General features: G+C 37.0%; 1 protein-coding gene across 12 annotated transcripts in view; it reads left to right on the top strand.

Annotated features, from left to right (window-relative positions):
* MPDZ (multiple PDZ domain crumbs cell polarity complex component) overlaps nucleotides 1–25,933 on the top strand; it is a 92,866-nt gene that overhangs the window by 5,508 nt on the left and 61,425 nt on the right. For 8 of the 12 annotated variants that reach the window (XM_084225868.1, XM_084225867.1, XM_084225874.1 and 5 more), the window contains exons 2-12: nucleotides 2,719–2,789; nucleotides 3,368–3,534; nucleotides 10,133–10,354; nucleotides 11,329–11,468; nucleotides 13,262–13,475; nucleotides 15,416–15,544; nucleotides 16,745–16,948; nucleotides 19,638–19,752; nucleotides 22,127–22,215; nucleotides 23,869–24,064; nucleotides 25,362–25,460. In XM_084225868.1, the coding sequence (XP_084081994.1) occupies nucleotides 2,774–2,789; nucleotides 3,368–3,534; nucleotides 10,133–10,354; nucleotides 11,329–11,468; nucleotides 13,262–13,475; nucleotides 15,416–15,544; nucleotides 16,745–16,948; nucleotides 19,638–19,752; nucleotides 22,127–22,215; nucleotides 23,869–24,064; nucleotides 25,362–25,460 (1,591 nt within the window). In that variant the 5' untranslated portion in view covers nucleotides 2,719–2,773. The remainder of the gene's footprint in view (nucleotides 1–2,718; nucleotides 2,790–3,367; nucleotides 3,535–10,132; nucleotides 10,355–11,328; nucleotides 11,469–13,261; nucleotides 13,476–15,415; nucleotides 15,545–16,744; nucleotides 16,949–19,637; nucleotides 19,753–22,126; nucleotides 22,216–23,868; nucleotides 24,065–25,361; nucleotides 25,461–25,933) is intronic. The other 4 variants (XM_084225875.1, XM_084225870.1, XM_084225872.1 and 1 more) reach the window with 3 other exon arrangements.

Genomic DNA, 25,933 nt, shown 5'->3' with positions numbered 1-25,933 from the left:
TGCTTAGAAGCAAGCTGATTTGAAGGCCAGTGTGTCCTGTAGTGTGTGGTGGTGTTTATGGATATGTCTCTGCAGTGTGTTTTGGAGAGATGTGTGGTTGCTTCTCCAATACTTCACTATGTTAATGTGCCATGAAGCTGGTGCTGACAGATCCCACTTGTTAGCATGGATGTGGTGCCGCAGGAGCAGTCATGTGTCTATTCGCCATTTCAGAGTGCAGGCAGAGTGAGCGGGGGTCGTCTTAGCCTTCAACATGTAGAGGCAAACACTGGTGTCCCTCAATGCATTGTGTCTGCCTCAGAGGAGGTGTCTGAGGGAAAACATTCTGATGACAGTTTTGGTCTTCCTCATGCTTATTGCTGATGTCAACAAAAGCATTAAGCTGGTCAGCTGGGGAGGGATTCTCTACTAATCTAAGCCCAAATAAAGAGAATAAATCAAGAGTTCAAAATGGATTTTCTGATACTAGCATGGTGCTAGAGCAGTATTCACTCCTCTCTAAAGCATGAGATAAATAGAAAGTAGGTAATGAGTGTCATAGCAGAGCTAAGGACTTCTTTTCATTGCAAATTGCATGGCATAATCTCAACCTATAGATATGTTTAGGACTTGTGTCTGCTTGTAGAATCCTCTGCTGTAAGTTGTTAGAGTTCATATCTTCAGAATTGCATGAACATAGTGATGACCTTGGGTACTGTCACTTATAAAATTTACATTTCTCAGCCCAAGACGAATGAAATTTTAGTCAAATTGAGTCATAAAATAAAGCAATATCCAGCTACTCCAAAAGATAGACATTTTACAGCTGCATCTCTTCTTGAGGTTTTTGCAGAGCTAAAGCAGAAACAGTTATCCTATATTTTTCCTGAGTAGTTTCATCTGTTGAACATAAGATGTTATGTACTTATGCATATAGTGCTGTGATAAATGAAATGGCTGAAAAATACTCAATTTCTAATTTTTTGCATAGTTCTTTGGTTCCATACACTACACAGCCCCAAGGGTAAGTATTGAGAAAGAACTGGAACAGTGACACAGGAAAGAACTGCTTTGATTTGTATTGGTACTAAGGAAAACACCTACGAACATGACATATATACTTCTGATTTTAAATAGTGGCTCTGAATAGAAATGATAGTAGTTCTTAATCTAGAAAGAAAAGCTGTGGGTGATAAGGGTTTGGGGAAGTCAACTTCCTTCATAACATTAAAATAATCTCATCCAGCCCTTCCCATGTAAAATAGACTTAGTTTTGTCCTGTTTTGTAGAGTGATAAGGTGAAAATATTTGGGTTGTTTTTCAGATCTAGTAATCACATGCTGAGATTTTCCTTGCCAAGTAAGAAAAAAAAATTCTAAAGGCTTGTTTTTATTTAAAGGCATAATTTGGATCATGGAGTAACATTACTTTGACAAAGTCAGGTTTAAGGGGTTTGAATATTGTACCTGGCCCTAAGAAGGATGACCAGTGATTCTGTATCAATGTATTTTCAAATTCAAATGCTATCTTCAGAAGGGTTATGGACTCCCCATTCTTTTAGTGGGCTGGACTGGGCTCTGAGTAACCAGGTCGAGTGGAAAGTTCTCTGCCCATGGCAATAGGTTGATACTAGGAAGCTTCAGGCATATTGAAACTAGGGAAGTCATACTGATGGAACTTGAAACCATTTTAAACCCATTTGGTTTGCTTTTTCTGCACAAACTGCAAATAGTATAGTCTTGACAAACTGATCAGGTTCTATAACTAATAACCTGTTAGGCTGTCATATCTACTGATCTGTCAACATCATTCCTTTTCCTCTTTTAATCCAATGTCTCAAGAAAGAATTACTTTTCTTGAGTGCTTAGAGATCACAGCTCTGCATGTTTTTGGGTTCTCCAGATTCAAATGGGGATGCTGTACTGAAGTTTTTTCCTACTATAAAGAAAACAAACTATGAAAGATAAGATCATCAGTTCATACATCTGCAATGATGTTTGAGCTCCTCTCTTCTCAGCTATCCATCTCCATCACACATGTTCTGTCACTGCAAATTTCTGAGCAATTGCAGACATACATTTTGAAAAAGCCCCAAACAACCCCAAAAAGCCACAAAAAAGAATAAGCAAAGCAGTTTCAGAATTTCTTCTTCCCAGTGTAGAATTTCCTTCCTGGAAACCCGCACTGATAAAAACTCAGCTATCATCCACATCTGAGTCTCAATATTAATAGTAGAGGCTCTAGTGTGAGAATCCTGCAAACCTGTAGCCTTGTGGTTTGTATGACTTTTCTTTCAAAGGTGACTATAAAAAGTGCACGGTGGCTCATGCGCCTGATATTGTCAACACAGAGCTTGAAAACTGATCCTGCAGGGAATGTCTTTTTTGAATCAATGAAAAGGAAAGCAATGAAACTGTAAAATTTCAGTGGCAGCTATGATTTATAGTGTCTGATTAAAGCAGTGCAGGACATGTTGTGCAACAGTATGCAGACAGCTACTTTGATATGGAAATGCAAATAAATGACAAAGTATATTCCTAAAGCAATTTTCAGGAAGATTCAGAGCACCAAAGTGAGTCAGAATTTGACTTTGAGGTTATTTTAATTATCTGTGGAGATAGGTTTTTTGTGGATTGTTATTTTGCTGTTTATTGCTTTCAAAAGTCAAGCCTTTTTCTTTCCCTTCAGAGCTTAGTATTTCTATAAATGTGACCTTTTTTCCTTTCTGTTACTTTTCAGGGAAATATTTACAGTTTCTTTCCAGTGTTGAAAAAGAAGCTGAGAAGCAGAAAACATGTTGGAAACAATTGGTAATTTTTTTTCATTTGTATCACAATATTTTTGTGGCCACATTGAGTGTGTGTGACAGATTTGGGATATGGGTGTATAATGCTGAGAGAGGTTTTGAAAAAAAATAATCTACTGTGCTTAGAAATGCTGTTGTGTTTGGGTTTTTGTATTTGAAAACAAAAGTTGTACGATCATATGTTTAGTGTATTTGAATTTGAGCTTGTTGTCTTGATTTCATTGTTTTAATCTTTTCTTGAATTAAAAATTTGCATGGAAAAGAAATATGTTTTCTATTATGACTATTCATGCTCCTATTTATTTACAGTGGACTGTAGCCACAGTTCCTGTAACTGAATTTAAATGAAGGCTCTTTGATTTTTGTAAGCTGCTTCTTGATGGATAAAAATACAATTTTCATTGGCTTCTGATTTATGCTTTGCCTCTGACTTACTGCTTCATTGGACAGGCTGGGATTTTTGTTCAAAACAGAGCTATTCAAGTTCTCCGTAGTTTGAACAGTAGAGATGGTTATATTTAAAGCTGTACCTTGTGTAGCGGTTTCTAGACTGCTACTGACTAGAAATGATTGTTGCTACAGATACACATCGGGCCCTCCAGGCCATGGAGCGCTTACAGACAAAACTTCGGGATCGAGGTGACATTGCAAATGAGGAGAAACTGAGCCTATTAAAATCAGTGCTGCAGAGTCCTCTTTTTAATCAAATTCTGACCCTTCAGACTTCTGTTCAACAACTGAGAGATCAGGTAGGAAAAGCAGTCTTGCAAGTGCAAGGGGAAACTTGCTAAGGTAATGCAAAGATGTGTGTGCTTCTGCTTGTTGAACAGTGAAATAACTAAACTAAACATCTGATCCAAAGGTTTGGGGACGTACCGCATTGACTTTTTGGGGCTTTGTTGAGGCTGTATTTTGTGCATGTGATTTTTATGTATATGCTCATTACTTAAAATGTGCAGGGTAGGGAAATGGTTATATCTGTGGGGGTTAACATAAAGCTTTATTTCTCTGCCCTTCAAAAGGAGCATGTTTTCTATGAGGTCTAGAACTTTTTTCCTAGGAGTCTTTTATTGCTCTTTTGTGTCTTACCCTGCTAAAATAAGGGTGTAGAGGGAAGCTGTAGAGTGGTTGACTCCAGAAGGAAGCAGAAATCTATTTTATACTTTGTATAGGAATAAAAGATCAAAGAGAAGCCAGAACTCTTGCCTCCTTTTTGCTTGCTCAGGGTATTAAGTATTAATTTTCTGCATGTTTTCAATGAGCTTGAGAAAAGGGTCAGCAACTGGGCTATGTTGACTTTATTTGTTGCTATAATTTTCTTGTCAGCAGAATAAGAATTTGAAGAATATAAAAAGTAGTTCAGTAAATGAATTAGGACTAAACTATGTGTCTGGCTTTGCAAATTGTCATTCCTGTTGACTCCTCCAAGATGGCCAGCTCTGTCTGGTATGCAGAATTGCTGGTAGGAGGGAGCGGACTCTGCACATGGACCTTATCGTCAGTGTAGAGCCTCATCTGGTCTCTGACCAGACTATGATAAGAAGGATTCCTCACAATCCTCACAGTACTTCAGCTGTGCAGCAGAGTACTGTACTGTCACCCTTTATTGCTTCTTGTGGATCATCTTGATGCTATTTTGCACAGAAATAAATAAGAATGGTGTCTATGCTGTATTCATCACGATGGTTTTCAGATTTTGTCTGTGGTATTTAGAGACTTGATGACATTGGAATCATTTAAAAAATTTCAGGGAAAAAAAAACTGTCCTGAGGGTTTGTTTGAACTGCCATTTGGAAATGAGAATTTAACAGTGACATCCAGAAATTGTGTGAATTACATGGTGAAGATGCTGGGAACATGCAGTGAGAAGTAAAAGTATGCCTGAAACATTAATAAAAATTTGTTAAAATGGCAAAATAAATTTTTACTTTTGGACATCAGCTGTGAAGTTAAAGGTTGGCTATCTTTTTAAATACACTTTCCTAAATGAGAAAATGAAGCAGGAGATACTAGGATGGGTAATTTAAGGCATGTATTTTTTAAAAAGCAAAGAATAGCTTCACTTTTTGTCCTGAGTCTGCACTTGTCTGTGAAGTAACTTTAGTGATCTGTGCATGTTGCGTGGTATGTACCCTGTCTAGTTGACAGGGGAGCTATTTGGATATGAATTTCCTTTTTTTATGTGTGCTTATATGAACACTTACATGTGTAAATATATGTTTCCAGCATTCTTAGATTTGTGTCAGTTTTTTATCCTATATTTTTTCTGTAGAATTTCTTCCCTACAGAATGATATGACATTATTTGTTTTTATTTTGTGGTAAATATTTACAAGGCATACTGAAATGGGACAAAGAATAAAAGCATAAAATAGTCAGTTATGTTAAAAAACCTCTGTTTTCATAGGTGCACTTTTGAGGACACCCTTCAACGACACCCTTTGTACAACAGTCAGGGTACTGTGCTCTTGAAGCTCTTAACCAACAGGTTGATGAAAACTGCAAGGCATGAGTAGTGATCAGGTATTTTGGCCAAGCTGTGCCAGACTAAGGAGAGAAGTTGTGTCCCTACAGTTGCAGTCAGAGCTGTGTTTGAGACAGGGTGACAAACGGTGCTGGCTTGTGCAATGACAAGATGTTGCAGCTTCTACCCACTGGAGACAAAGATGGCTAATTTTTTTATGTTTAATAATGAGCTGCAGTGACAGTTTATTGGGCATTTGATTATTTTCGAGGTGAAGTGTGACAGTCTGTTTAACTGCCCCTCTCTTTTTAATGAGTTTTTGAAGAGCTACAAGACTACTGCAAAATTCTTGGGGAGGTCATCTTTTAGGACAGTGTAGTTTGAAAGAGGGAATGGGAGCAAAGAAGCCAGAATGACAGTTTACTTTACAAGTCAAACAGATTCCTTGCAAGTATCCCAGCAGAAGTAGGTCAACCAGTGAGACTTCATTGTGGGCCTCTAGGGTCATCAATAAATTTCAAGGAAAAGATGTATTCCTGGCTTGAGGCACTGTGTCAGGAAAGCATAGAGATGATAGTGAAAGTCCTGCCCTTTATTTGTGCAGTGTGTGGACTGAGTGGTATGTTGCTTTATCTTGAGGCATGGTGCTAAAGTCAGCAAATCTGATGCTTTGATTCTTATTAGTAGGCTTTAAAGTTGAGGGGTATTCTTTTTTCTTAAATGAGCGAGCAGGATTTGTTTGTACTGCAAAGCTGTCATTGTGAAGTTAACTGAAGTGGAAAAGTCTAGGCACAACAAAGGGATGTTTTTTTGCGAATTACTGTTTTGACTTCAGAAGTCTTTTGAGCTCGGGAGCACTGAAGGAACCATTTTTTTCTTTTCTCTTTCTGTCCTTGTTCTTCAGTTAATGCTTGTTTTCTGATGTTGAAGAGCAGTCTTGTTGTTTGAAGATGAGACAGAGAAGAAGAATAGAGATTGTGGTGTTTTAAATATTTCAATAATATTTTATTTTCTTCATGAAATATTTTGAAGAAAATGATCAGATCATGTTAGCATTCCTGTCCTGCTTCTCTTCCATTCCTTTTTGTTTCTCAGTTGTTCACCTCCTCCTCCACACCTCCTCCTGTCTCCTTTCCACTCAGAGCCTTGCCAGAACAAAATATCTGGTGGTTGGCTCAGATGGCAGAGCTGTATTTCTCACTTTTGGTTTTTTTTTGGTTTGATAGTTTGTTTTGTTTTTTGTTTTGTTTGTTTGTGTTTCTGTTGTGGTTTTTGGTTTTGTTTTTTTGGTTTACTTGTGAGTTTCACCATAGTTTTTCCTTCACAGTGTAGTGGTGGGTAGCAGCTGGGTATCAGTGCAAGAGAGAATTTAGGCAAGAAGTGAGAATCTGTCTTTTCCTATTGTTGGTGAGCACTTAACAGTGTTAACTCAACTCTGTATTTTGGACAACTAGAGATTTTTAGTTTATATTTTGAACCCCTTTTGGCAACAATACTGTTTTGTGTTTTTAAATGAAGTGATAACAAGAAATACTAATTTGGGATCTACTTCATCTACTCTGAGGATGGAGTCATAAAGGTGCAGCCAGCAGAGGGGTTCTTGTGCCAGTTCCTGTTCCTGGGAGCTCAGGGCCTTTCCCTTGCATGTTCTCTGGCTTGTTCTTCCTTACTTCCAGTTGATTACAGTTGCAGCTGGCCTTCTCGCTACTCAGGAATCTTGCAATCAGTCTTGTGCTTCTTGCAGTGTCCAGGGCTGCTGCTCAGTGGCTGAATGCAGAAATACTGAAAATTTCTTTTTAGTCAAATAAGTTGAGACCTAGCAATGTTGAGGACATTGCTCTAAGTTTTGATACACTACAGACATGGCTTGTGTTGCTTTTTTGTTAAAGTATTTTGACTTACTGCGTGTAAGCACTGTTTGAATATATTCAGTGTCTGTCTGTGTGACTGAAACATAAATTTTGTCATACTAAGTGGTATTTATGAATTTTTCTTTTGATCTTATGCAAATTATGTCCATGCTGGAGATGTTTATATCATAAGGAGAAAGTCAATCAAGGAAAAACAGCATAAGCAAGCTTATAGAACAAAGCAGTAATGTTTCATTCTGTAATTATACAATCACAGTGCTATAAAGCTACTTTTTAATGGAATTATGGTGATTGTATTACTGCAAACTAGTGCAATTTATAAGTTATGAAAAATATTTCATTTTAAGTTTTACGCTTGTGGTTTATTGCTCCCCCTGGAATGACCTGTACTGTGCTTAGCAAGAATATATAGCAGTTAGTCTCTACTTTTTCATGCTATAACCCTGGATTTTAGGGGGCACTTGGAAGAGAGTGGTCATCACATTTCTGCTTCTAAATTTGTCTTGGAATTCTGAACTTCAAAGTTGACTACACACTCTACTCAAAGTGGAGAATTCACACACAGTTGGGTTTTATAAGGCTATCAGTAATACCAGTTACTTTCTGCTTCTACTAGCCTGCAATGGGAAACATCCAGAAGCTCCTACTGCAATAAAAGGGCCCCAGGACAGAGTAATGGTTAGAATGGTGCTAAATGAAATTGCAGACATTTAATGTATTTTTCTCTAGGTGTAATCATACTGATTGAAGTCATTACCATGCTCAGGTGCTGAGCCTGGCTCACTTAGTTTGAAGTTACCACTCCAAAAGCTGCACCAAAGTAGTTTAGTGTGCTAAAATTGGTAGTTTTTACTTGTACTGTTCTGTTCTTTGTTTAGGCTGACTTTGCTGGCTTTGCCAGAGCAGGTGATTAGTTCTCTAGGGACTGCTTTGACCAAGAGTGCTCTGAGGATGGTAACTTTCAGCAGAAAGGGTAATTCAGTGCTATTTAATGCAATGACCACTGCAATTTAGAAAGAGAGCTTGAATCTGTGACTTATTAACATTTGTGATACCAGACCTGTATACTATGGCCTTTAGGTGCACATGAAAGGTAATTCAGGCGTGTATCTCATATACTCTTAGGCTACTTCATATTACTGTATAAATGGAAAAATATTTTTAGTAGAATGGTTAATTGCCATAATTTTAGATACTCCTAGGATTAATGATTTCAGCAATGACTGTTTTTTGTGGGAAGAAGCATAGCAACAGGCTCTATAAGAAGATTTGAAGATGGAGGAGAATAAGAAATAAAGCATATAATTGACCAAGCTCAGCTTTACAGTTTTATACATTGAAATGAACAATATTGTGAAGGTGGAAGTGAATTAACCTATTGTATGGCCTTATGCAGATAAGAAACATAAGTACGTCATAGACTTTACTAGTTTCAAATCCATTCATGTAATGTAAGGGGAAGTCTTATATTCTCAAAAGGCTAGAATTTGATTATGTCTCTGTGTTTTGTTACATGTAATGAACTGTGAAACAAGGCTTGTCTATCTGTGCCTTACAAGCTTGCCAACCCGAACATAGGTGGTTAAAGAAAGTGCATGTGTGCACATATTAGGTGTTACAATTTGTTTGAAACATAACCCAAATGATTCCTCACAAGTATGGATAAAGAACATAATTGCTGGGATATAAAAATCACTGAGTTCAAACATCCAAATTTTCTTCTTTACAGTTTTTTTGGTCAGAGCAGTCTTAGAAATGCTGTTGAGGGTTTTTCTTTCTAATGCTGACTTGTGGTATTTTTTGTTTAACTTGAGGGCCTTCCCAGCCACATAAGTTGTTCAACAAATTCTGTTTGTTTTATTGCATTTTCCCAAAACTCTCAGATGAGATGGAATTGTATGATGGAGAACAATACTGACCTTTTAATAACTGGACTGTTGGAGGACTGATATGATAAACCCAATAGATGTAACATGCTTGAACAATTGAGACTGATGCAGTAGACATTTTAGAATATATCTACTGTTTTGAAATTTTTGTTGATACTTGAAGTATAAAATAGTACTTTAAGGAAGGGGAACCTTAGGTTTCTGTATTGTGATGCAGAATGCTAGAAAGTGTGCGTTGAAAAACTATGAAAAGTGTTTGGAGTTGCAATATAATAGTTAGTGTGCTAGGCAAGTAGGAAGCAAATTTATCTGGAGTAAAGCAGTACCAACTGACAGTCAACAGGCAAGTGGGACAAAAGACAAATGAGGGTTTCTGCTTTACCTGGGCTTTATATCACTAGCAGCTATTAGATTGGTTGGCACAGATCTGCTTGAGAAGAGGTGATTTACTGTGTCTGTGCAAAACAGAGAAGTTTTTTTCTTTTCTGTTTTGAGAAAAGTGGATTGTAAAGTCTGTGTAAATGTATGATTGTGACTTTCAGATCAGCCTGGTGGTTTTAGACGTGTTCACTAATCTTGTATTTAATCCTAGCTCATACAGATCTTAACATGGGTAGTGGTAGTACATAGTGATGCAGAAACCCTGACCAGTGAAATTTGTTCTCTGTGTAGCTGTGAGATTTACTTATTTTTTTCATCAATATGTGCATACTTTTTTAAATTGTAAAGCAACTGATAACATTCTTTGTCTTGTTTTGGTTTTTTTTAGTTCGCTTTTTGATTTTTTTTTTTCTTAAATGCTGATGTATAAAAAATTTGTTCTTTTTTTATCTTTATCATAGTGATGGAGTACTTCAAGATGCTATGGTGATGGGAACAAATGAATTTTAGAGTATGGAAAATAATTTTAGGTTTTTCTAATCAATTTCTTTTGTGCTTGGAGCGTGCAATTTTACATTGGGTATAAATATTGAAGGTAATTTTTCTCCTTAAAATGTCTGTTTAAAATTGCAAATTGGAATTTCAAGTACTTCTAATGGTCAGCTGGCTTATCATAATATTCTCACCCAAGGAGAAGGTTTCTGCTGTGTCTATAAATCTGTGTTGCCTTCAATCTTTTACAGGTAAATATTACACCTTCCATACATTCCAGTGGTGAATTCCCTCAGCTTCTCCATCATGGTGTGAACGTGGGGTCCTTGCCACTTAATGAGTCATATTTGTTAGCTCAGCAGAATGGCAACCCAGCTAATGTGTTAGAGACATCAATGAGATCCATTACTCCTCAGATTAATGGGAAATTCTCTAGTGATGATTTTGAGCAGCTGATCAGAAACATGTCCCAGGTAACCCTATCATATAATAACCCCAAAATATAAATTACTGATTATATGAAGATTAAGACACATGTATATTTATTTAAAGGCAATTGAGTTACCGCACAAACTACAATACCACTTATGAATAAAAGTAACCTTTTAGTTTGAGAAACAATTAGTAAATGAGAAAGCAGTTGAAAAACTAGCCCTGACATAGTCACTCATGAGCTGATGTCCTAAGCTGACCAGTGTATGTATTACAGATGAGCATGCCATTGATTTTCACGCTCATTGTAGAACTGCTGCTCTGTGCATGAGGGAGATACTTTGTCAGAGCATGCTCTTGTATGCATAATTAACAAAATCTAGTTCTGTGACTTTCTTGGAAATAAAATGGAAAATTTTGACCTCACTGTGCATTGTTCTCTAATCTTACTACTTCCCTGTACGAGGCAGAAACGGTGCACAAGTCTCTTCAGTGGTTAGAGCTGAGAAAGCCCAAGCATATATTCTAGGATTTATCTATTTAATCTGTAATAGAGCAGGATAGGAGAAGTCTAGTGGTGTTCAGGAGAGCCTTTCTGCATAGTCCAAGTTTTTTTCATCTTTCTGAAATTCATCTTCTTTTTCTGGTTTTGCTTGAAATTTGTCCCATACCCTCTAAAATATATATACATATATATATATATACACACTATTCAGTCACTACTAAACCAAAACTCTGTATATTTATGGTTTTTTTCCTGATTTCCTCTTCTGGTCTGTAATAATATTTATTTCTCAAACATTTTCTGTATGATAAAAAGAAATTGGAAAGGAACAAATATGTTTCATTTATTAGCTTGTATAATCTTGCCCCGATATGGTTATCATTAATTAAATGACATCTTATTTTTTTCAAAAATTAATTTCCAAGTTGTTTGCCGTGTTTATTATTGCTGCTTTTCAACATTTTTAACCTTTTAACATTTGTATCCTTTTTTTCAACTTCTGCTGAACAGGGTCGTCTTGTTGAGACAATTGACCTTATTAAACCTCTGAGTGGTGGTCTGGGCTTCAGTGTTGTGGGACTCAAGAGTGAAAACAGGGGAGAACTAGGAATATTTGTGCAAGAAATCCAGGAGGGAAGTGTGGCACATAGGTAATATTACTACTGAATATTTTACTATAACAAGTGTGTATATGATGCTGCAGTTCAGTTGTGTTAGTGCTGTTATTTTTGTGCTACAAGGGCATGTTTACATGTTTCTCACTTCATATTCTGAGCATCATTGCAGATGTAAAATTACTTGCTACAATTGATGTGATGTTGGGACAGGCATCGTATGAACTGTTCTTAATTTATAGACATTACAAAGGACATTTCCATGGGGTTTTTAAATAGGGAAAAAGAGGAAGCTACTGTACTGTGTCATGCCTTTTAAAGTTGAAATACCTATTTTGCCATTGCTGAATGCACTGAATAATAATTTGATGCAAAAAAGTCAGCTCTATCTGGCAGTGTTATTTGTTAGCTAGAGTCCCATTGAGCGGGCATGAAACCCAGATTTGACATCAAGCAAGTCTTGACCTAAAGTCAGGGATATTCACAGAGATATTCAGCTGATATTACAGAAACTCAGCAATAATAATGGCTTGCTGAAATTATGCTTTAGACTTAAACTCATATTCCACAGTTAATGTGAGAGAAGTGCCAAGGGAGCACACAAACTCAAAGGTAAATGGCAGCAACACTGGTCCACTGCAGACTAGTAAGGTGTGTCACTGGTCCAAGCTGCGTTGTGGTGTACTCAGTATGCTGTGTGGAGAGGCTGAGTCATGTTGGTGCTGTTTCTTACTGTGCTTTAGGGAGATACTTTTGGATTATTTCTGATCTGAATACTCACTGTAAGTCTAATAAGAACATGGGCAAGAGAGACAAGAACATGGTATACAGACTTAATTGTAGTTAATCAAGTACAAAATGTGGCTTGCTTTATATCCCTACAGTATTTTTTAATCTTCCAAATTTCCACTTTCTCTTTTTGTTCTCTTTGTTTTGGTATAGGTGAGGTTATTTTTGGTTTTTTGTTTATTTCTGTTTGTTTGTTTCTTGTTTTTTTTTACCTTGGTACTCTACCTGGGTTTCTTGAGTGTGGGTGCTCACAAAGGGCGTTGTAATAGAGATTCTTGTTTTCCTTGCTGCCAAGGAAATGTTTTGTTATCAAAACATTGCCACTTTGGGATGCAAAGAAGTGGTGGAAGAAAGAGAGAGTAATTCAACTTTGTAGGCTTCACACATTTCCTTTGGAGTAGATCTGAGGAAGGACTCAGTATGTAATTTTACAGTGATGCTTTCTTTGTCAGAAAGTGAAGAGGTTTTTTTAATTTGTTCAGGGCTTTTGTTTGGTTTCTTTCTTTGTCCTTGCTTTTTTTTTTTTCTTTCAATTTATTCTTTTCTTTTTTTTCCCCCTTGTTTTTCAGCAAAACAAAATTTGTTTCTGTAATTTGCTTCATCAGTAACATACTGATGAAAGTCTTTCCACTCTGTGGTTTGATGAATATTCAGAATGGGTGCACTGAACAAAGTGGGGCTCTTGGTCTGTGAAGCAAGAGGCTCAAAGTCAAGGATAAACATAAGTTTCCAGGCTGTGGTTGGGAGCAACTGAGATTAATATGCTTAGTCTCGCATGGGGGTTCAGGGAGAAGAAAGCTGGCTAGGGGGTAGTCACCAGGGGAAAGTAGCAGTGGGATTAGCTTCAAAGGGAGCCATCACCAGGGTGCCACATCAGCTCCTTTCAGCAAAACTGCAGGGGGGGGGGATTAAAAAAGTGGGGGGAATAGAGACCAGGTTATTAAAAATCGTGTAAAGTTGTCAAAATATTGCAATTTCTGTGGCAATGCTTCCTTGATTTTTTTTGTTTATTTTGTCATCTGTTTACACCTTTGTGACAGAGATGGAAAGCTGAAGGAAGCAGACCAAATCCTTGCTATTAATGGACAGGCCCTTGATCAGACAATTACACATCAACAGGCTATCAGCATTTTGCAGAAAGCAAAAGATAATGTCCAGCTAGTTGTGGCTAGAGGCGCTTTTCCTCAGCTCATCAGTCCGGTAGTTTCCCGGTCTCCATCTGCTGCTAGCACAGTTTCAGCCCATTCTAACCCGGTGAGTATGGCCCAGACATCTGTGTAGCTAGTTCTGGATGTGCATGTACTTACTGCATATAGTCTTTTGAGTAATTTTTGTAACCTGTATGTACATTCCTTCACAGTTCTTGAGGTTTTTCTTCTATTTATCTTTATTATACCTTTTCCCTTCAAAGACTAGAAAATATTCTGGCTTGCTGGGGGAAAAATCTTCATCTTGGATGTATTCCTTGCTCCCATCTGCCAAATTATCTGTATCCACCAGTGCAAATGGAGCATGTTTACCTTACTTGATGAAGCTTTATTTTGAGGTGGCACTAAACAGGATATTTTTTTCTTTGCATTCTGCTTGAGCAAACAATTTTTTGAGGCATTGTAATCTGGTCTCCGCCACCAGCTGGATGGGTGCTTTAGTGTTTGTTTCTCTGTTGTCTGTTAGTGTGGGAGGTCCAGGGAAATTACAACATGCGCTTAAGGGCTCCCCAAAAAGCAGCTCTGCTACAACTCCTTTCTTATGAGGGCTTTTGTGCGTCTAGGTGTAGACAACACCCTTCCAAAACATGGTGATAACTGTACTTTCTCTTCCTCTTAGCTCACTCATGTAATGGATTGTTCCGGGATGAAACAGCCTATATTCAATTTCTGTAGGTTTTACTTTTCAGTCTTCTGTGGCCCTTCTTTAAGGGAGTCAATTACCAGAAGTACAGAGAGCAATTAGTCTGGAAAAAGGAACTGTTTTTTTAATCATTAATGTAAAGCCTGAAGTGAAGGAATGTCAGAAATATTCTTTGTATCTGTGTGCAGGAGGGCAGCTGACTGACCTAACTTTTCCAGCCAGCACACAGGGGAAGCCCACTCTTTTTCAGTATTGCTTCTGGAATGTTCTCTATGTGATTGCCTCTGTATTCTCTGAACAGCGTTCCTTGCATGAAAAGATGTTCCTTATGAACATTCCATAGCTGCTTCTGGTTTGTTTAGCATGCCTTTTCCAATTTTCATGTTCTCTTTGCTTTCAAATGCAACATACTAGGAGCCATTCTTTTTCCTTCAGGCTTTGCTTTATTATGCTGGTTTTATGTTAAGACTGGATTTCCAAACCAGTACCACAGGGCTTTGAGTTTGCAATACCTTAATTGTTCAAAAGAAAACCTTATTTTAAGATTATACCTGGTGTAGCACCAGCTGTGGTCTTAAATTTCAGATGAGTTTACTGTGGGAGTTCTTGTTCAGGAGAAAAAATACCATGAGCTTCCAGGTGTCCCTTCAAGGACTGCCCCATGTGAGCGAGCTGGGATTTGTCTTTCTTTCAGAGCAGTTTTGCTCCTTTCAGAACACAGTCTGCCATCAGAATGACTTCATTCTCATGCTGTTGCCATCAGACAACCCAGAAGAATATTACCTGGGGCATTTCTGTTACTACCTGCGTCACGATATTTGGTTCTGCTTTCAGCCTTAAAAATACTGAATTGGGATTTTGCTTTCTCTTGTGCTTTGTTGTTATGGCTGCTGTGAACATGCCTGAAGAACAAACCTGAAGATTTTAGTTTCCAGTCCTGTGTGGTTTTCTAGAAGCAGTATTTACTGACTGGAAAGGGGCATGAAGGTGGGCAGCCCTAGGTTGCTGCCTGTATTCATTCAACAAGTTCTCAGAAGGTCTGACCCATTATTCAGCTCTGGTTTGTATCACAGAAGTTCCACCTGTTATAGAATTAGTAATTTACTGATTAAATATTATGTAATATCACACCTAATACTAATTATTAAATAGGTATTATATGTAAATCTTCCTCCAACTTTTCATTATTAAAAACATACTCAAGAAATAAGAGAAAATAACCTGCAAATTTCTATATGCATATTAATCGTTTGACTTGATAATATTAAAGGTGTTTTTACATCTGAACAAATCCATGATGCTATGTTTTTAATGATTTGCAAGCTTGTATTTTTTCCTTTTAGGTTCACTGGCAGCATGTGGAGACCATAGAGTTGGTCAATGATGGCTCAGGTCTGGGATTTGGGATAGTGGGAGGAAAGTCAACTGGAGTGATTGTTAAAACCATCCTCCCGGGAGGGGTGGCTGATCAGGTAAATTCAACCTATCTCTCTGTTACTGTTCAGTAAGGTGTGAAGTTACTCTTTACTTTTATAATCAGACCAAATAGTGGTAGCTTTTATCCAAATAAGTGTAAAATAGAAACAGTAATTACGGAAATTCTTTCTCTGTAAAGGTGTCTTTAGTGCAGGAGTCTCTGCATTTGAATGATGAATTAGGTTCTAAATTACATTTTCTTATCTAGTAACATTATATGTGTTGTGTGCATTTAGAGTCTTAATTCTTTCACGAGTGTACTGATTGTAATCAGGGGTGGTGAGGATTCCAAAGATTGACTTGCTGTTCCCTAACAGCTAAGGGCAGCTGCTTTTCTCTGCTGAACTTACTGGACCTTGGAGCAGGGATGTGGCTTCATGTGTCTGCTTCAAGACACAGGCTCTGCTCTTTCCTGAAAGGGGTCATGTGAATTGAATTTGGTTATCACAGCTCATTTCATGCTTGTTCATTGGACAGGTACCTAGGGCTGCATTAATGATGGTCAAGGATTGAGTAGGCACAGAGACTGGTGAATCTTCCAACAATAGCATTAGTGGCCTGATAACAGGGCCTGGAGATGCATGGACAGCATTTCCTGCTGCCCTCTTTCCCCTGAACAGGTAGATAGGTTCCTTTTACAAACCTGTCTCTGTAACACTCATCATATGACCTAAATTCATATGAAGCTTTTTTATTAATTAAAGGTTAAGAGACTAAACCAGTGTAAAGCCATTTAGATAGCTGGATCACAGGAAGAGAGAAATGAATTTTATTTTGAAGTCATGGTTAATCCTGTTAGTACTACTAGCAGTTTTTTTAATTCTAGTGCAAACCTGAATATCTATTTGTATGCTGTTTTTTGGATATGTGCTTGAAAATGAAAACCAAAGTTCTGCAATCTACATGGAATTAGCAAATACCAGTAGGAGTAACTGTGGCGAAGCACATTTTTTTCTCTGTGCTTAGGTGATGTCTTGAAAAAGGGTCTCCTGGATATCTCTGGGGAAATTCCTAAAAAATTTTGTTTGCCATTGGGCAACCTTCTTTTCTTATCTATGTTGTCAGGATATTGACTTGGCATCCAAAAAAAGTCACCTGATTCATATGTCTTAGAAGTGACTAAAGCTATGTGCTATTTTTGTAATTGTATAGTACGTGGGAGAAATGGCAATTTTTCTTCATTATTTTTCTTTCAGCATGGAAGATTGTGTAGTGGAGATCACATCTTGAAAATTGGTGATACAGACCTAGCTGGAATGAGCAGTGAGCAGGTGGCACAAGTTCTAAGGCAGTGTGGAAATAGAGTGAAACTGGTAATTGCGAGAGGTCCTGTTGAGGAACCACTTCTACCAGCAGTTCCTCCAGGAACACCAGTACCCACCTCTACACCAGAGAAACAGGTAAGCAACAGTGAGCATATGTAACCCATTGCAGACTTCCTTTTTTTTTGAAATGCTGCTTGAATGTCTTTTGTGTTTAAGTTCTCAAAAGCTAGGATTTTCTTTCCCAGTAGCACGGCTCTGGGAGAATTTAAATGTAATGAGTCTACAGTGCAAGGAACTGTATTCTTGAAGACTTTTGGGATTAAGGTTTAGGACTTCAATAAGTATAATCTGATTACCAACTTGTTCTGAGTTGCTTGTAAAGGTATGTTATTACATTGGGACTATTGAAGCAACGCAGTCTTTTCTTCAGGACTGAGCTAGTTGAGTGAGTCTTTAGCATTTCTCTGCCTGCCTTTTTTCTGTGTAATTTCATCTGTTCATCAGAACTTTTCTCCCTGTGCCAACCAGCACACAGATGCTAATCCTTTCCTACATCACCTGTCAGTGCTCATTTGCTAGATGTTTTCTAAAAAAAGTAAGCCAGCTGCTACCCTTACTCCCCTGCTGATGATTGTACTTTGTATCTTTACTCCTCTACAACTGTCAGCAACTTAAAGAATGCTGTAAATATTATCATGACTTGTCAGCTCAAAACCTCTACAAAACAGGTAATCTACATGTTTGTAACAAAGTCTGGTTTCATAGGATTCAGAAACAGTACTTTTTTTTAAATGTGACTATATGAAGTAAATTAACGAGAGAAGAAAAGTTTTGTTGGCTTTGAGCCTACCCTTAGGTAGAATATTTTGGTTTACTTTTTCCTGTTGTTTTTCTAGACATTTTCTTCAGTTGTAATGTAGATTTGAGTCAAGTCACATCAGAAGAGAAGTCATTGCAATTTATGCATGGGCGTTATGTATCAATTTAGATGGTGTTGCCATCATTATGTCTCTGTCCATTGTAGTGGTATCTGTGAAAAATTAACATATATATTCATCCCCTGCTTTGTGGCTATAAGGCAAAGGAGGTTAATTTTAACATGGAGATTTCTGAGCATCGAAGATTAGAGACTAACTAGTACTTTTGTGTTTTTACTGTACTCAGAGATGTAAAACCTTTCTGCATTTTAGATAAAGAGATTAATATTTAGCACTAGTATTACTTGTCTGAAATGCATCTCTCAAAATAAAAGCTGAATTTGATAATTTAATCTGTGTATTATTTCTGCAGTATTTGCCTTTTTGATGTTATATGATGCAATGTTAGAAGATGTATCTGCAGCTGCAGAATATATGCGATTTCTAGTACTGACAAAATAGCTTAAAGAAACAAAGGGGCACAATTGGAGGTTTTTGCCGCCTTCCCAATTTGCATACTTTTCAAAACCTCTTTCCTAGTTCTTCTCTCCTGGCAGGAGGCAGGCTATTTTTAAACTGCACAACGTCACATTCTTGGAAGGACTACCCCTTTTAGCAGTCATGCAAAACTCATTGTTGGGTCTGGAGCGAAGATGATGATTCAAACAATTTGATTTTTAGTTTTTCCTATCAGATATGGTGTAGGTGAAGTCTTCATGATGCTCTTAAAACTATTATTGGGACTAGAATGGCTTTGCAAAATGGGCATAGCCCATCTCGTCATGTTACCTGCAGATGTCTATCTTGTATCAGGAGGCTATAGGGATTGGATCTTTTTTAGTGGCATTACCTGTGGCGAAAATAATCCTGTATTTTCAATGAGAGAGATCATTAACACATTGGAAATTTATTTTTCTCGTATTCAATTTAGTTTGTGGTGGAGTTGCTTGGATAAAGAGCTCAAGTCAGATTCTCTTGGGAGGTAGCATCATAGCTCTCCTGAAATCTTTATTTGGTGCATATTTACCTAGTCTAACTGGCTTGAGTTAATATCTGCCTGGTTGCCATATTGGCACTTAAAAAAAAAAATAGCTGCTATTTGGCATGCAGAAGGGTCAGAATAAAAACTTTTAATACAAATCCCCATTGTTAAAATAGAATTTTAATACGTGTTCCACTTGAATTAACAACAAGTAACTAAATAGCCCCAAAATCCAAATCCATTTTTATTGAAATTCAGAGAGTTGCAGCAGGTATTAATGAAGATTGTAATTATTTAGCTAGCTGGAAATATAATTGCAATGTGCTAAAATGAAATTTTTAAGCCTTTCAGAAGCAGGAAATATAATTGCATGACTAGTGATAGCTTTTAGCATATTTTAAGTTTGTAAGATTTAAAAAGACACCTATAGTTAATGAACAGAAATTTAGACAAATAGAATAGAAAATAAAATTTGGGTTTTTATTTTCTTCTTTTTAATAACACAGCAGTCTGAAGCTAGTTCTGAGGAGGTCCCAGAATGTCAGCAAGTTATGTATTCATGTATATATATATATATATATATATATATATATATATATAAAAATATAAATTACTATACAAGAAATTAATTGTTCAATTTGTACAAATTTTACCAATCATTTTATTCATTAAATAATGATTTGATAGGTTAAAGGTAATATCCCAGAGCAGTGGGGTGAAGGAGGACATGACCTGCCCTGCATTGCTTTACCATGAGGAATGTTACCTACCTCTTGCTTGTCTGCTGAACAGCAAATAAGAACAGAAGTAAATTTCATACTTCCTTTTTCTGTTTTTATCTCATTTTCTGTGTTACTGACAGTAAAGAATGTGGTGAATCTTTAAAGAAAAAGAGCTTCCTTTCTAATCCCCTTTTTCTTTTTAGGATGATGCTTCTGTTGATAGCTGTGAAGATGGGGAGAAATTCAATGTTGAACTCACTAAAAACAACCAGGGCTTAGGAATAACTATTGCTGGTTACATTGGAGACAAGGCATCAGGTAATTGTTGATTCCTGCACTTTATTATGCAGTCTATTGCAAACTATGGTATATGTGCATCAAAGGCTTAATTTTGATATAGCTTCTCTTAAAAAAACCCTTAATCATCTGAAATCTATTAGAAATTTGAAAAGGAAAAAGAATGGTTTTCATTTTGTAAAAAGGATGTTCAGAATAAAACCAATTGATATTATTAAAAAATCCCACCTCAGTATGTTTACATCAGTTTTTTTTCTTCACTTTTGGCTAAACTTGTAGTTAGTTGTTTTTGAAAAACAATGGTAAAATAGTTTGAGCCCTTTCTGTTAGAAGTAGCCTTCTTACAAGGCAACACAGTAGCATTCTGAGTAGTTTTAAGAGATTGTTATTAATTTTCAAACAATGTGCATAATGCTGCTAGCACATCACAAATTCTTTACTGACTTCTGGATGTAATAAATGTTTCTTCATTTGTGGGCTGTGGCAGACAATAAATAAGTTTGTTTAAATAAATAAATGCAGAAGTGGTCATGGACAGTTGCTTATTTTTACTTTGTAATTTCCACTACATTTTTCACAAAATTATCCAGAATTCTCTTAGGCTTCCTTGGGGAAATTGGGCAAATTCAGTAATACTAGGAAGGGATGTCTTTTGAACGTGTCATAAAGCTTCTCAAAGTGCTGTTGCTTTGACTTGTATCCACTTGTATATTGTTTGAAAAATGTATGGATAGGTGCATTCCATATTTTTGGCAGTTTCTAGCTATAACTTTTTGGATCAGAGAAAACTGGACTTCCTCAGGACCAGACAGTCAGAGTTCATGCAAGTCCACTCTTCAGTAGTCTCCAGCTGAATTTCAAAGGACAAATTAAGATGTCAACGGTGTATAGATCTGAGACCATATTTTGCCTGATTTAATGTTTGGGTATCATTGGTCTTCAGTTTGAAATTACTGTGCTGCATGTAGCTATGTTAGAGAATATTTGTGTCTCAGGAATTAGTTCGGTAACTCAATTTTGTGGCATAACCATTATGGAACAACTTTGCTGTGAAGAGAAGCAGCAATAAAACCACTGGATAATAAATAACATTTCTGAATTTTTTGTAAATGATGAATAACTTGTCGTGTTATCTTACAGCTGTTACAGGGTATAAGAATGCTTGGAAGTTAGGAGGACCAGCCATGTAATTATGCACAAAGCCTGGGCAAACAACTTCTTAAAACCCACCCCAACCACCTGCCCCCCCCCCTCCCCCCAAAAAAAATCCCAAAACCTGACAGAGAGACTTGTCAATGAGTTGACTTGAATATATATGTAATCTTGTTTTTCTAAGCTGAGTTGAGTCATTAATCCTCCTTCCTGATAACTCTTGTCATATTGAGGGCCAGTAAAAAGATAGCTTGAGGTCTGCGAAGGGTGTGACAGCATTTGAAATACATTTTGTAGTGTACTATGTTCCCATCAAGCATATTCATTTAACAGAGTGTGAACATTTGTTGAGAGAAAGTAGATGCTATTAAGATTTCTGATACCAGTGTTATAGGCCTGAGACGGCCAGTGTGATTTTATGCCAGTGCGATTTTATGCTGCTATTTTTCCTGATTTAATGTAGGCTGTGCAAAATGTGCATGTAGGAACTCCATATAGTTGTATTTTATTGAGCTGTTAAAGTTCTTTCAAAGCAAGTGTGTTTTTGTTGAAATGTTTTCCTTTAGTAAAATGTCCCTTCTGTAGGTGTTTTCTATGTATTTCCCTTCTGATTCAAAAATAGTAACTAGTTAGTAACTAAAATGTTTCTATTTTCATAGAAAAAAGGGTGGTTTTTTTGTTTAATTTTGTTGTTCTGTTGGAGTTTTAAAAACTTTGTGACCTTTTTATCAAATAGGCAGTTAAAAACTGGTTGAAACATAAAGTTGTATTCCTGTTCATTTATACTGTTCTCAATATGGCAATCCAAACATGCTTTTTTTTAAGCTGTTATTCGGTACATAGAAAATTCAGAAATTACTGTATTAGTGTACTCAAGGTGAATTTTCTGTCCAAATCTGGCAAAAATCAGAAATATGTTTTTTGTCTATGTTAGTTTCAACATTTAGATTAAAGGAAGTTAGAATATTTCTTGTTTCACATCAGGAATTGTGTATTTGGCATTGTAAGGTTTTGAATGAAGTCTGATTCAATGCAAACAGACAATCTGGCTCATTGTCTAAGATGATAATAATATATATGTTTTTTCTTAAATCATTGCTTTCTATATGATTCTTTTATTATCTTTCTTAAGGAGTGTTTTTTCTTTTTTTTTCCCTTTTTTTGATTGGTGCCTTTAGTTGCATTATTTAATTGTTTCTTAATAAATGAGATAACTTAATTTTCCCGTTTTTTTTCATCCCAGAACCTTCTGGTATCTTTGTGAAAAGCATTACAAAAGGCAGTGCTGTTGAACATGATGGCAGAATCCATGTGGGAGATCAAATTATAGTTGTAAGTAAATGCAGGATGAATGAGATCATTTGTCTACAAGACTCTGCTTCTTTATGTTGCAAAGAAAAGTTCATGAAGTACTTGTTTAAAATACTTAGGATCAGTGTTGCAGTTCTGAGTCCTTTTCTGACAGAATATCTCATCACATGTTTTCTGATTATGCTACCTCCATGTAAGTTGTAATTCTTCAAAATAATTTTATATGTGAGACTAAATCATTATATATCCTCCATATCAGTAGGAGGTTAGTAAGTGTGAAATTTCAAAGTTTGATTCAAATTGGGCAGTTATTTTCAAAATTATTTTAAGAAGTTATGTCCAAAAGTTTTAGGTATTCAGAGAAAGAAGAACGTATTTTCATCCATAAACTGTTAGTTTTGTGGCAGAAATCAGGTTGTGAATGCATTTTTGTGTCTCTCCTTGATCTGTCCTTGCATTTGTGTGAAAACAGTGCTTAAGAACATGTTATGGTCTCTCTCCAGAAGTGCCTGCATGTTTGTTTGTGAAAGTACATATCTTTTTTGTAGTGATTTACATGCTGAGTACAAATGGCTAAAATGGATTATTCCAAAGATTGTTTTCTTCTTCTACTGCAGATGCAGAAGAAGAAAATTATTTGAGTGATCTTAGACACTGAAGAATAAAAAACATTTTTTAAATATGGTTTGTTTAAGTGTGGAGGAAAAATTAAATAATCACACCTGATTTTTAGTTACTTTAGATTTAGAATTCCAGAGAAGAACAGCAAATGACTAAAGGTCCAGGGGATTCATTCGTCATTTAGGAGGACTTAAAGTAATGAAGCATATGTTTTGTGTAGATAGGCAGAAACAAATACAGGAGTCAAAGAGCCTAGTATTGTAAGAAGTATTTGAGAAATTTAAGGCACTGTGGGGTAGGTGTAGAAATAATAGAATATAATGGAGTTTGCAGGGAGAAGAAGAGTAAAATGTGGTGGGTGCTAGGTGCAGATAATGGTATAGAGTTGAGAAATGTCTGAATTTTAAATTTCAGAAAAAAAACAGAGTTAATGAGATAGTAAAATAATTTCAAACAAAGGACACCAAAATTCCACTCTTTAAACTCTTAAAATGATGAACCAGCAATGATGTACACTTGTTTGCAGCAGTGTTCTGTTTGTAAATTGGAATTCACAGTGTTAATTGGGAGACTTTTCTGTATCTAAGTTTACTTGACCTCAGAATGACTGCACTCTGTCAGTCTTTCTACCCCAGTGGATCGATGTGTCTCTCCTTACTCTTGTTTCTCCAGATCGCCTAGCCATGGCTGTGTTGGTTTAATCACACAGTAGTACCCCTCAGAGGTAGGGATAGCTGAGGTGGTTGAGCCACAGGCTGTACAATATGTCCTGCACAGCACATGATATATCCTCTCCCACCTTGCAGGGCAGATGTGCCTGGCTGCACCATGGTGGGTGCTCCTCCCCTCTTTGCTGTGGTGCTGGTTATCACCTAGCTGTGGGGTACTCTAGTAGGTGTGCTTAGCATATACAATTACATAAAATTGTGCAGGTTTCGCTCTTGCCTCTCCACTTGCTTTTTGCTTAGGCTAACAAATGCTGAGAGCTCACTGCATTGTTTTGCTCTGAACTTCTTCTCTGTGGGTGAACTGAAAAGCTGCTTGATCCTGCAGGTGGATGGAACAAATCTTCAGGGTTTTACTAACCAGCAAGCAGTTGATGTTTTGCGGCACACAGGACAAACGGTTCGGCTCACTTTGATCAGAAGAGGTCTTAAGCAGGAAAATCGTATTCCACCGCAGGAGGACTTCAGTGCTCCTGTTGAGCAGGACTTACTATTCCAAACAAGGGATAGTAACACAGCCAAAGGTAATTAAAACTGGCTTTGCTGCTAAGTTGGCTTGAAACATTTTCCTTTTCAATTGCAAACTGTAAATAAAATGGGCCAGATTCATTCTGGGTAGCTATTACAGATGGTAATAGGTAGCTGCTGTCTATGAGGGTGGAGTTTTGTCTACAATGGTTTAATTAATCTTTTAGACGCAGTGGTATTATTTGCTACATTTTCAAAGTGAGTGTTGAAAGTTCTTTCCTCCATTGCACTTCTGGCTGAGTTGCTTCAAGCCTTTGATCCCGCAAATCTTTGAATGGTAAGAAGGCAGCAAATGTTTTATTCATACTCAAGAGTGAGAGCTGCATTCAAAAGCAATCAGAGAAAGACCTTCCTTGACGAGCATAATCAATCTCATCCCCTTTTACTCTTGCTTACAAGGTACAGGAATGAGAGGAGTAGCCTGTATTCAGGAGTTGATAGGGATTGACGATGCGTGTGTAAAATGTTCAGATGTCAAAGACCAGTAGTAATTTTGCTGCTGATGACATGAGATTAGTGCAGCTTTATCTTAAGTGCTCTGCACATATTTATGTGCCGCATCTTGAAAATCACTGTGTTTGAATGAAAGGTATCTATCTGCACAGGAGCTGGGAGCGCAAAATAGCTGCTTGTGTTATAGTTTGATGTCAGTGAAAGTATGTCACAAGTAGTCAACAGAGGCCTAATTCCCATCTTGCACAAGATTTTCAGAGAACCAGTAGCATGTTACCTGTATGTCATCCTTCCACTCCCACCTTTAACAAGAGATATACTCCAAGTGTTCAGAATGCTGTTTCTCCAGCCAGCAGGTATTCAAGACATCTGACAAGTTGCAACAGACTTAACAGAACTTGGTGGTAGGAGAGGTTTTCTGTGTATGAAAAATGTGCCAGGAATGCAGGTCTCCAAGGCTGAAGCATTTTTGTTTTCAGCATCAGCTTTCTGAATTGCACAAAGGAAAAAAAAAAAAGAAATTAATACAAGAATGTTATGTTATATTTAGATGTATTTTTATTCAGTCATAGAAATGCAGGTACTGATAGTTGTGCTGGGTTTTTTGTTGGATTTTTTCATTGAACTCACTGGAGAAGGCAATGAACTAACAGCAGACAATATCTTTGAAATATGGTGTTTCTTCTGGGCCACACATGCCAGATTCCATTTGCCATGTAGGGGTACTCTGAAGTCCAGTGAAGGAGAGAGTTGTTGCCCCAGAGCATACCTGTGAGCTTGATAAGTATTATGACATATAAAATAGCTAAGCAGCTGAAAAGATTTCTTCTTTTTTTTCAGATACCAGTGAAACAGAACAGAGATCCCCATCACTGCCATGCAGTTCCAGTGTGGTAAATATTGGAGATGACATGAAACAACAGGAAACAGGTTTTCAAGGTTTGATATTTTATTCTGTGAAAATGCCCTTCTGTGTGCTTACACAAAGATCAGGTGTTTTGTGTGTCTTCCCATCTTCTGCAAGCTCTGCAGCTGAGGTAGAACTGGAAAGTAAAAGTAGTCATACATTTAATCATGCACTCTTAATCATAAGTTTTGTAGGAACGGTACTACTGTATGTGTCTGAAAATAATTATATGCTGAAGTTATCACATGAAGCAGTCTGCTTTGGCTGCTTGCTCAACCCTCTCCTAGTTTAGTTTTATATATCTACTCTTCTTAGTCTAGTCTAGGAAAAAAAATGTTTCCTTCCCATTCCCTGTTGTCTTTTCAGTTGTCTGCAGCTGCCCAGCTACAGTTCCAAGACTTCTGCATCTTCTGATGAAATTTCTTTTCCCAAATTCTTGAGCTTACATTTCATTTAGTATTCTCTGTTTATGTCTGAAATTCAGTCAGTTCTGGCTTGCTGATAT

The sequence above is a fragment of the Fringilla coelebs genome (genome assembly GCF_963513975.1).
Source record: "Fringilla coelebs genome assembly, chromosome: Z".
In the NCBI taxonomy this organism is placed as follows: domain Eukaryota; kingdom Metazoa; phylum Chordata; class Aves; order Passeriformes; family Fringillidae; genus Fringilla; species Fringilla coelebs.
Note: the sequence above shows the minus strand (reverse complement) of the source record. Positions and strands in the feature narration are given on the sequence as shown.